The 12,503-nt window shown below is 41.1% G+C and overlaps 1 protein-coding gene across 1 annotated transcript in view; it reads right to left on the bottom strand.

Annotated features, from left to right (window-relative positions):
- LOC106574298 (low-density lipoprotein receptor-related protein 1B) overlaps positions 1 to 8,874 on the bottom strand; it is a 130,507-nt gene extending 121,633 nt beyond the window's left edge. Inside the window, exons 1-11 of the mRNA XM_045696700.1 lie at positions 8,841 to 8,874; positions 8,552 to 8,714; positions 6,815 to 7,037; positions 5,261 to 5,447; positions 4,925 to 5,068; positions 4,224 to 4,460; positions 3,288 to 3,468; positions 1,976 to 2,195; positions 1,595 to 1,784; positions 478 to 600; positions 49 to 183 (exon numbers count right to left, since the gene is read on the bottom strand). Of these exons, the coding sequence (XP_045552656.1) occupies positions 49 to 183; positions 478 to 600; positions 1,595 to 1,784; positions 1,976 to 2,195; positions 3,288 to 3,468; positions 4,224 to 4,460; positions 4,925 to 5,068; positions 5,261 to 5,447; positions 6,815 to 7,037; positions 8,552 to 8,714; positions 8,841 to 8,874 (1,837 nt within the window). The remainder of the gene's footprint in view (positions 1 to 48; positions 184 to 477; positions 601 to 1,594; positions 1,785 to 1,975; positions 2,196 to 3,287; positions 3,469 to 4,223; positions 4,461 to 4,924; positions 5,069 to 5,260; positions 5,448 to 6,814; positions 7,038 to 8,551; positions 8,715 to 8,840) is intronic.
- Between the last annotated feature and the right edge of the window lie 3,629 nt (positions 8,875 to 12,503).

Genomic DNA, 12,503 nt, shown 5'->3' with positions numbered 1-12,503 from the left:
ATGCAAAATGATATCTAATTGTTCTAACATGCAGAATAAGACCCCTACAGCAGATGTACGGTTCCTCATCACTTCCATCCAAACAGTCATGGTCCCCATCACATTTCCAGGAGGCCTGGACACAACGCTGGTTCCTACACTGGAACTCTTCATTCCCACATCTCTGTGGCTCCCCATGGTCCCCTGAATCTCCCAATGTGGCTGCAAGCACACACACACACACACACATACATACATCCACTTGCTGGCCCACCTTCACACTCTGCAGAACATATTCCTCAAAAGAGCCACAACTGTGGAAACATTTATTTTATGTTATATGCTGGCATTGAAAATCAATACTGGGATATTGAGTTCTACATGACCATATCATATCTGCTGTCATTATTCCTATTGATTGCCTTGGTCATTGATGTGGAGTGTCAGGCTGACCAGGCCTCGTATGTTTGAGATAAGAGTGTATTTGACAGGGCTTACAGGAGCAGGTGAGGTTATTCTTGTCCAGGTACTGGTTATCAGCGCAGGCACACACTCTGCTACCGGGAATGGCCAGACACAGGCTACCGCAGCCACCATTATTAACCCCACACGCATTGTCACCTAAAGATCAATTAGATAAACCACAGTAGGCTAAATTTGATCATTTTTGGCAGCTGTAGCCTTTACAATGCAACCTATTAGGAAGACAATAACATAACTCAAACCTGTAATACTAACAGATATATGATCCTAGTTGCAATGACGCTATTGTACCAAATACTCTATTCAAAAACGTTCATAGATTAAAACGGCCATATGTCTATATTCCTATCCGCATGCCAGGCAGAGTGACTGTTTACATGGCTCAGCCAAAGACAGAATCATCCATACACCGCTGCTATAAAAAGTCTGAGCGACGACATCAGATGAAAACGGAACAATGTGTCTGACAGATCCTTTGACATCCCCCTTGAAGTCGATGAAACTGTATTTGGAGAGGGGGATATGAAGGGTGGTAAAAAGAAGGGATGAAGGCTGAGGTCAAAGAAGGCATATGAAGACGCTGTAAAGGCTGAGGTGGGTGGCACCCAGCTGAGTTCAGCGTTCCTTTCGGGCTAGTGAGAGACAGTACAGACAGGTGCTTCAATGTGCAGCTGAGTCTGAAAACATGGCCTGGGGTTACTATACGTAGCTCTTAAAGGATTAGAGTTGGTGTACATTTGAGGACAGCCTCAGCTTCAATTCTCATTTAATCAATCATTGGTCTCTCTTTGTACATGACTCGTCCTCCATGGCTATGAGAGGTTTGGTTGTTAGAGAGGGGTAGCACCAGATATACTAAAATATGCCTGACCCCCTACTGTTGGGAGCCTGAGTTGTGGCATATAAAATATGCTAAAAGAGAAAAATCTCCTGATTTATTAACTGTTATGCATATCAAAACCCCTGGCTGGAGAAAAAACTGGTTTCAGAGGGTTGAGAGAAACAGTGATCCTGTACTGTACATAATGATTATATCCCCTAGTCTCTTATATGTTTATATTACAAAAAGTGAGCCAGTCTTGTATTTAAATCGTTTTGGTGCTTGACAATGATAGTGTGATTGTGTATTTACCTTGCTGCCTTTGAGCATCGTACACAGATAGCCCAAAAAGAGGGGGTTTCTCACTTCTCATAAGAGCAACCTGCCCTGACTGCAAGTCCAGTTGGAAAATAGAGGCGTTCATGTAATCTGTCCAGAAAATGGAATTCTGGTGCAGGGAAATGCCAAAGGGATGGTTTAATTCTTTTCCGTTATACACCACCTTTGGATAAAAGAAACAAAGAACATGTTAGACAATAATTCACAGTTAAAAGCGACTTTTTTCTGATGAAGTCATGTATTTGCAACCATACAAATATTGAAAATAAATGTACATATTCAAAATGTTACTATGCATATTTGTTGATTGTATAGTCTTAATCAGTAGAAAAGAACACTCACTCATTTACTAACCGTTCTGTGGGTACCGTCGAGGGAGATTTTCTCTATGTGGTCATAATAAGCGTCGCACCAGTACATGTTACTGGAGCCATGGTCTAAAGTGAGTCCGTTAGGCCACAGGATGTCAGAAGTGACAAAGTCCTGCCGGTGGGATCCATCCATCCAGGCTTTCTCTATCTTGCCAACACTATCGTTCACCTCGTCCTCCTCCCAGTCTGTCCAGTACATCCAGCTGAAAACCAGACAAAATGAATTATCAATATGATGGTTTAGCATCGAGAGATAGATCATTTAGCCCAAATAATACTGAGTATACAAAACATTAAGAACACCTGCTCTTTCGAAGACATAGACTGAATTGGTGAATCCAGGAGAAAGCTATGATCCCTTATCTATGTCACTTGTTAGATCTGCTTCAATAAGTGTAGATGGAGGGGAGACAGTTGAAACATGGATTGTGTATGTGTGCCATTTATTGGGTGAATGGGCAAGACAAAAGATTGAAGTGCCTTTGAACGGGGTATGGTAGAAGGTGTCAGGCGTACCGGCTTGTGTCAAGAACTGCAATGCTGCTGGATTTTTCATGCTCAATAGTTTCCCGTGTGTATCAAGAATCGTCAACCACCCAAGTTAGCTGGACATCCAGCTAACTTGACACAACTGTGGGAAGCATTGGAGTCAACATGGGCCAGCATCCCTGCGGAACACTTACAATACCTTGTATAGTCCATGCCCCGACGAATTGAGGCTGTTCTAAGGGCAAAAGGTGTTCCTAATGTTTGGTATACTCAGGGAATATATATATTTTTTAAGACATGACACCAAATGTGTGAATATCAAATCACTCTAAAGTTCCCGAAAAGCAGCAGCAGGCTAGTCTGCTCTGAGACTGTTAAGCCTCTCATACCAGAAAGCAACACACTACTTACATTTTTTCCCAGAGAAGCAATTCACAGCATTTCAGTCTCCATCTCACCTTTAAGCTCATTCTTATAATTAACTGACCGGAAACTGTGTCCAAACTCAGCTCCTTTCCTCAGATGGAGATTTAGGCCGCAATTCAACCAATCGCACTTTGTCAACGTTTCAGCATTTGCCGAGACCGCATTCAGGTAAACGCTGCATATGTCGTCTCAAGTGAAAATGACCTTTAAATGTCAAGCGTGCTATAACACAGGTCTATCACGGATTGAATCGAGAGTCGATTTACTCAAAACAGTACCAAAAATTGGGTCCTAGCATCTTATGTACAAACCAGTATCTATTGAAACGTCACTACATAAGGTGACCTTATCAGGGTGTCAACTGCAAAAGACACACTCACCTGTGCAGAGGGTCCACCACGATTGCTCTGGGGTGAGACATATCTCCTTCTAACAGAGTTCTCCTTGTTTGTGCAGCCTTCTCCAATCTGGCAATGTTGATTGTTTTCCTGTATCCGTCATTTGTCCAGTACAAGTTGTTTCCTATCCAGTCCACTGAGATCCCCTCCACGTTATCAAGGTCTAGGACAGGATGTGAGTAAAAAAAATGTAATGCATAGAGTATGCTGTTGTTATCCTCTGCTTGATCATCCCTGCAGGAGCGTAATCTATCACTGTCTCCAGATCCTCGTTAATGGAATCGAAACCCCAAAGCATTGTTCTAGAATCTACTGTAGCAGATATATTAATCATACACAACACAATAGCCATCCAAAATAATGCTGCTTACACAGAAAGCTTTTGGGTATTAGAGACTGACCTAATTTGGGGACACAACTTTAAGACCTTTTAAAGTATGAATAACCTATGATTAATTTGTGTACAGAGGTGTAAAGGTACATGCTACAGTCGGGATGTAAAGAAGACGTAGGACTTCTATACTCACATAATCCCAGAACTAAAATCTTGCGTAATTGCATCAGATGCTCGATTATGTTCTGGAGAAGTTGTATGAGAAAATATGCTAACGAGACTAGATAAGTTTACACCCCTTCTAAATGGAAACTCTCAACCAAAGCATGGGCCAAATTATATATCTATTTTTTAAATTTAACTAGGCAAGTCAGATAAGAACAAATTCTTATTTACAATGACGGCCTATCCAGGCCAAACACAGACGATGCTGGGCCAATTGTGCGCCGCCATATGGGACTCCCAATCACAGCCGGATGTGATACAGCCTGGATTCGAACCAGGGACTGTAGTGACTGGAATATCTCATCTAAAGGTTACTTGAAGTTGTTACCTAACAAACAGAACCATCTGAATGCACTGACCATCTTTAAGGATCGTTTTTCGATTGGTCCCATCCAGTCTTTGTCGGCCAATCAGAAAGCTGGTTGTGTCGGCAAAGTATATGTGGCTGGTCTCTGCATGGAAGCCGATCGCCCGAGGGTTTACAAGATTGTCAATCTGTACCATGTGCTCAGCCTCCGACTTGCTATTCAGGTCCAGGCCTCGGATGACACCGGGCCTCCCTCGTCCGTAGAACAGGAATACCTCATTCATAGGCTCTGCAGAGGGAGGTTATAATGCATTATGAAGAGGGTGCTTATAGGAAGTGTTATGAAGATTACCCTGATCACTGCCAGTGTATAATTCATTGACATTATTCGCTTTTCTTCCAACCAACACAGGAAATTAAACTATTTGAAAAAATGTATCCTAAGACAAGAATAATAAGCTAATTGCAATGACCTAAATTAAAGCAAGAATTAGTTCTGCTGATTAAACCTTATCAAATCAATCAATCCCTTTCTCCAAAGTCTGTGCCAAAGCAACGCTTGAGACAAAGTTAACGGTAAGCATTGGGTTGACTAAATGTGATGTTCAGTAGACCTGACAGAGGAACGCACTAGAGCAAAGTTGCAGGCATTTTGTTCGCGTGGGCGCTGTCACTAATTATAGAAGTTACTTTGCCCCTGACTGACACTATGACCGTCAACATATGACATAATATGTCCTAATATGAACTTACTCTTGCAGGATTTTCTGTCACTTCCCAGTACAAAGCCTGTTCCACAGCGACAGGATCGGGATTTGTAACTTCCACTGAGCAGACACATGTGAGAGCATCCTCCTTTTCTTCCAGAGGGATCGGGATCACACGCATGAGTCCTGACTGCAGAGAGTTAGGAGACGAGGGTAGATACCAGACACACGACACACACACACACTTCACGCATGCGCACACACACACACACACACACACACACACACACACACACACACACACACACACACACACACACACACACAAACACACACACAGCTATCTTCTACACATGCAAGAAACACTATATTTGCTTTTTACCTGATGGTTGGGTGAGTTTTTGGTAAACACGTATTCCCACGGAATTCTCCACGGTGGTTATAGTTTGAACATCTGCTACGTTAAACCGATTTATCTGTAAAATGTCCACTTTTGTTCCTTTAGAGGGCTCGGTGCGAGTTGCAAACAAATAATCTTCAAAGAGTGATAATCCATGGAGGTGCAGCAACTGGAAGACAAAGAGAGCAGTGTGACAAGAGGAAGGAGGAGCACAGTGCTATAGAGCAACGCTAGCCTACATGTATATGTCTCATTCATCTCAGGTAAACACCTTTGCCCCCAGCTAGCACATAACGTTCTGAGAATCCTATGTTCCTTAGAGCTTGGTGAGAGCGTGGTTGTCCTATGGTTGATTTACATACAATATTCCAACAACAGGAGGTTGGTGGCACGTTAACTGAGGAGGACAGGCTTGTGGTAATGGCTGGAGCGGAATAGGTGGAATTCCATTCCTGACATTATTATGAGCTGTCCTCCCCTCAGCAGCCTCCACTGATTCCAACAACATTCTTGGAATGGTGCAGGATACCCAGCTAGCACATAACATTCTGAGAACATATGTTTCTTAGGTAGGAATTTCTGTACATCAGCATAACGTTTCCTCATGGTTCTATTTCAAGTAATGTTCTCAAATTGTTCAGAGAATGTGAAGAAACAATGCTTTTCTGTGGGAATTTCAGTACTTCAGCATAATGTTTTCTACAGGTTTCCTCATGGTTCTATTTAAAGTCATGTTCTCAGAACATTAAGAAAACTTTCCATGAAAACCCCAAGAAAACATTAGTAATGTTCAAAGAACGTTCTGAGCATGTTATTCAACATATACATTCCGTTCTCAGCGTCAACAAAACTCTCTGCCCTCTATCTTGTTAAGTGTGTTCAGCTGTGTAATTGGCCACACCTGATCTTAATGAGTGCTTGTTTTCTTAGAAATGGGGTCTGTTTGAATAGACTAAAATCAACAGCTAATATTGAGCTAAAAAAAAAGCATGGTGTGCTACAGTAGCTAGATCCTGGTTGCACAGTGGAATAATTCCATGGATTGAAACACAGAAGATCAACGGTTTGAATGTCACCGATGCCGTGCCACAATAAAAAATAAATGTGTTTGCATGTCCTATCTGTGCTTCGAGTTCAAAACAGTTAACCTAATTACCTTCAAATAACCTATAAGTTTGAAAACATTCTCAGAACCTTCCTGCAACCTAAAAATGTGTGTCCCCAGAAGAAGAAACATTTTCACTTATGGCTTCGTTCCCAGAACCAATGGGAACCAAATGTGCTAGCTGGGCCTGCTCTTCCACTCCATTCTAATCCATTGGAAAAGGCTGTGGCTAGGGGATATATCCACTCCACTACTTAACAAAAGCTTAGCTCATTTGGACTATCTTATTGAATCCTCACGAAGCACCACTAAAGTGAGACCAACTGGTATGCCCTTTGATAAAATATTATATGGTCTCTCTGAAACAAAGAATTATTGAACATTGGAAATGGGAAGATCATAGGATAACAACTGTCACACGCTGTACTTACAGAGCTTTCATGGATAACAGTGTGCCGGTTGTTCCCATTGTAATCCACCACTTCGATATTGTCCAGGGCAGCATCTGCCCAGTAGACCAGCTTTCTAACCAGGTCTAGAGTAACAGCTGTGGGCTTCTCTATTCTGCTCTCCACTATCCTGGTCCTGTTAGTGCCGTCCATATTGCACTGTTCCAACTTGGCTGTACTCCCCAAATCCGTAAAGAACATTTTCCTGAAAAGCAAGTTGAATCCCAGGGTATTAAACTGTTTTTATAGAATCATACCACAATTGAGAATCAATGTACAGTAGCCCTACAGTTTGGACTATTGGATGGAAATTAGCTTTGTTGCTAACTCCGATACTTTAACCTTATCATGTTGAACCTGAAACATTGAATAATGTGCACTGTCCCATAAACAGAAGGGAAAAGGTGTTGTGGAGAAATCAACTGTGGAATCACAATAGAAACGGTCCCTCCTTGTGATTCCTATTTCACACGCCAGTCACATGCAAAATTTGTCACATGCAATGTTGTGCTACAAATTGATGGTTTTCCTTCAACCATATTTGAAAGCTCATTCGAACAGTTAAGTAGTGTTTTGTAATTAAATAAATCAATGCCACCAATCAGAAAGCTATTCTAAATGCAGTCAACCAAATGCACCATGCCAATTACTTATTTCAGCATCAAGGCTCTTTTCAACACTGAGCTTCAGAACAGAAATATGACTGCATGTAGAGTTTACCTTCACCCTTCACTTGTTTTTGATGAGACCCAGTATGATTAATCTATTAAAAATGTATCAACCCTAAAATTACTAATTTGAAAAATGTAATTGGTCTATGCAAAACAAATGTATCAGATCACATCAGACTGAGACAATATCGCTACACGCCTTTCATTCATTTCTACAATCCAAATCCATTTTAGCACAACACTATAACATTTTAAGTTAACTCAAGTGGAATCCATTGGAAATACATGGAATCCTTAGATAGTACCTGTCTACATTCCCTTTGTCATCTGACAGATATCATGGGAGTAGAAGGGAGTCATTTTCCCCTGAAGCAATATCGCATCTATAATTGAACACATCGGTCCTGGGATATTAACCCCGGTCACTTTGATGATGTCAAAGCAACTCTGTTGCATGTGAGTGGCACGGGAAGATAACACATTCTCCTGACAGCAACTGACTGCTAAGGTGCAGGAGCCACTTAAATCCAAGTCAGGAATACCACAGGTTTGGAAGTCTAAGCCTTAACATAGACTGTCTCAAACAGCATCATATTCCCTATACAGCGCACATTTTTTTTACTGAGGCCCATAGGGCTCTGGTCAAAAGTAGTGCACTATATAGAGAACAGAGTGCCATTTAGGACACACTCATAGTTTCTTTTTCAGCTGACAGTGGCACTCAGTTTTGACAGCTGATACAGCTCTGCGTCACATACAAATACAGGTCTGCTAAAATTGAGTTGTCAAATGTTGTGAGCTGAGTCAGTTTGATTTAAAGTAAAAAAAGATATATATGTAAAACATCTGTAGAATTTGAAATTAAATATAGTGGTGTCTGTTGCTGCTTTTAGAAAATGAAAATATATCATATGGTTCCACTACAATGAACCTTAAATCAAACCGAAAAATATGTGTTGGTACCAGTACAGCAGCTGATGACAAGCTGAGGCATATTTAAAGACTGAAAAACCTTGCACAAGATACATTTCTCAATTTCTCAACTTACCCCATCAATGAGTCTAGAGCAATTCCACCAGGGTTCTGTAGATCGAGATCGACTACTGTGACACATGTGTCGTCTTGTTCATTGCAGACATATATTCTTTCACTTACTCTATCCACAAAGTAAATGTTTCTTGTGAGCCAGTCTATGGCAAAATGTTCCACATCTACAACCAAATGAAAAAAAGTCCATAATAACAAAGACATTGTGACAAGAGCAAACTTTTTTGTTAGGGCAGCAACATCCAAACCCTTATGATCAGTATTTCTACATCATTTGGAACGAAACTTACTCTCTAGATTCTCTCCTATCCTTACGCTTCGCATCTGTGAAAAGCCTTTTAACTTTGTCATTGTGGCACACCAAAGCTGACCGTTGGAGTTCGTAGAGGAGATCCAACATAATGATTCCTCCTTGTAATAGAAATCCAATGTGTGAATCGTCTGATTAGTATCCAATGGCTTTAGGTTGGGTATAGAAGACCCATTGAGGTGTGTGACTGTGATATGTTCTGTACTCGCAATCAGCAACACAGGTGGTCTGTCCCCAGGATCTGAGAGAGAGGGAAGAGAGAGAGGAGAGAGGAGAGAGAGAGAGAGAGAGAGAGAGAGAGAGAGAGAGAGAGAGAGAGAGGAGAGAGAGAGAGAGAGGAGAGAGAGAGAAGAGAGAGAGAAGAGAGAGAGCGAGATAGAGGAGAGAGAAGAGAGAGGAGAGAGAGCGAGAGAGAGAGAGAGAGAGAGAGAGAGAGAGAGAGAGAGAGAGAGAGAGAGAGAGAGAGAGAGAGAGACTGAAATTAGTATCCATCCATAAATTCTTAAAGGATACTTACAGGACACAATCCAACAGTAGTAACGTTCAAACAGAGCATCTGAATGAGGTTGCTTGCTGCTAATGACCCATCAGGTAAACATTCATTTGTTTCCACAAATCTCTGATTAATTCTCTATAACAAATTGATATAGACAAGCTTTTACAGGTGTCTATATAGCTTTGACCATTACAGTGCAAGCAGCATGTTAAAATGTTAGTAGTCCACTATTCAGCTAGTTTGGGATTTTGAATTTACTGCCACTTTCACAATTGCTGCTAATGTCCAGTCACTGTTTAGGTTCCATTATTTACGGACTACTTCAAAAGGGAAAAACAACTACTGTCAATCTCTTTCTAAGGGATAGCCCACTACTGTAGATCTCTTTCTGAGGGATAGCCCACTACTGTTGATATCTTTCTAAGGGATAGCCCACTACTGTAGATCTCTTTCTAAGGGGTAGCCCACTACTGTATATCCAGCAGGAAAGAAAACAAAGGATTGTCACCGGGTGTTTTACAACTGTTACTGACCTGGGAGACATATGGGTGCTGAAAGTATGTGAAATGTAAGGAGGTGTGTGTGTGTGTGTGTGTGTGTGTGTGTGTGTGTGTGTGTGTGTGTGTGTGTGTGTGTGTGTGTGTGTGTGTGTGTGTGGGGGGGGTGCGTGCGTGGCCTGGACTTCTATTCATCCATGAAGAGTGTGATTTACCACTCTAAGGAAAGTTTAGCTCACACAGTACTTGAGAAATGGAAGTAATGCTAGTCAGTTAGCATTGGCACACCTCTATAAAAATGGTATCCACGAGTTCATCTGACTCTGGGGAAGAAGATAAATGGCTTCATTGCCAAAATCCTTAAGTGTCTCTTTAACATCCCTCTTGTACTATCTGCAACAATTGTAAAGTTACCTGATTGAATCATCACATTATGTTTGCCCTAAGGGGCAAAGTAACACAGAACAGCAAAGACATGTAGACATTAAATAGCTCAGGTTGTGTTACAGGTCGGCTATAAATGTTCACCAGATGAGTCTTCAATATAAAGTTCAATTCATATTGATTAGATGGAAACCCTTGGTTTACTTCATGAAACAACACATTCTAGAGGAAAAACCTCTCCATCAAAGACATGCTGCATACTAAATCCATGATACATCATTCATCTTACCGGTCTTGGCTTTACAGGACCTTCTGTTGGGTTGTAGGATGTATCCATCTGTACAGCTACATCTATATGATCCAAAGGTGTTCATACAGGTCTGGCTACATGTATCATATACTGCGCAGTCGTCGTGATCTACAGTGAGGACAAGAAGTTGTTAGAAACTAAGTGCAGTTAAAAAAGGACCTAAATACAGTGCATTCGGAAAGTATTCAGACCCCTTGACCTTTTCCACATTTTGCTACTTTACAGCCTTATTCTAAAAGGGATTACATTGTTTTTCCCTCATCAATCTACACACGATACCCCATAATGACAAAGCAAAAACAGGATTTTAGAAATAGAAGAGGAAGAGTCTTGGTGGTTCCAAACCTTTTCCATTTAAGAATGCCACTGTGTTCTTGGGGACCTTCAATGCTGTAGAAGTGTTTTTGTACCCTTCCCCAGATCTGTGCCTCGACACAATCCTGTCTCTGAGCTCTACTGACAATTCCTTTGACCTCATGGCTTGGTTTTTGCTCTGACATGCACTGTCAACTGCAGTTGACAGTGCAGTTGACAGTGTTGACAGGTGTGTGCCTTTCCAAATCATGTCCAATCAATTTAATTTACCACAGGTGGACTCAAATCTAGTTGTAGAAACATCTCAAGGATGATCAATGGAACAGGATGCACCTGAGCTCAATTTCGAGTCTCATAGCAAAGGGTCTAAATACTTTTGTAAATAAGGTATTTTCGTTTTTTTAATTTCTAAAACCTGTTTTCGCTTTGTCATTATGTGGTATTGTGTGTAGATTGATGATATAATAAGGCTGTAACGTAACAAAATGTGGAAAAAGGGAAGGAGTCTGAATACTTTCTGGTACATAAACCTGGTTTAATGCGCCCCCAAAAAGACACCTCAAAAGAGTCACCTTCACACATAAAGTGTACAATATATGTGTGTCCATTTAGCAGCTATTCCAGAATGATCCAAATTTGACTTACTGTATGGTCAAACTTAAAAGAGCTACCATTCTTTTTTTGTCATCCGTTTGTCAATATCCACCACCCCTCCTTTTGATTTAGATGAATAGCCTTGTTGGCTGTCGGTCCTTACCTCTGCAGGCTCGACCATCCTGTTCCACCTCGAAGCCATCAGCACAGAAGCAGAACGTCACGTTTCTCATTTTGACACAGCCGTACTGACACAACAACTCTTGGCACTTTGGCTGGAGTTCTGGAAGACAAAGTAAAAAACCCATGGAAATATACCCTTTTGTTGTGTATAGGTGGTTGACATTGCTGTGGAAATGGCAATGACAGGTGTTATGTCATGTTAATACATCACTAATGTCTCTGGGCTTCAGACTTGAAGTTTCTAAGTTGAAATGACATTTCCTTTCTTACTGCCAGCAGAAGGGGAAGAGGTGTGAAAAGTGGGCATAGAAACCCTTTTAAAATAAATTAGCTGTTTATCATTTGGTGTGGATGATTTATTTCACAGCGATTTCAGAAAGTTAATTGCTGTTTAAAAGCTGCTTATGTTGATACATTTCTCCGAATTAGACGCTACCTCAAGGTTACTGTCAACAGGAAAACAGTTAAGTAGAAATGTAAGGTCCATTGTATGAAATTCATCACTTCCTCCAACAGCAATAACAGCTCTTAATCACATTCATCAGTCAGAGAGCTGTCCAAGGCTACATCCCAAATGGCCTGTACCCTATTCCCTATATACTGTACTACACTAATTTTGACCAGAGCCCTGGTCAAAAGTAGTGCACTATATAGGGAATAGGGTGCCATTTGGGACACACAGGCTTCCTGCTGTTCTGTCAGCATCTCTCTACACCTATTTTGTATTTATTGATTGGTGGAAAAATGTCAGTGATTTATATTCTTGCAAAACATGCGCCACTGCCACAAATTGCAATGACTTCAATAGCCAAAATATCATTCAAAAGCGTTTATTTCCTCATAAACCTGTCAGCGGCTAACCTT

Source organism: Salmo salar, chromosome ssa16 (genome assembly GCF_905237065.1).
Source record: "Salmo salar chromosome ssa16, Ssal_v3.1, whole genome shotgun sequence".
In the NCBI taxonomy this organism is placed as follows: domain Eukaryota; kingdom Metazoa; phylum Chordata; class Actinopteri; order Salmoniformes; family Salmonidae; genus Salmo; species Salmo salar.
This window is presented reverse-complemented; position numbering and strand designations above follow the sequence as displayed.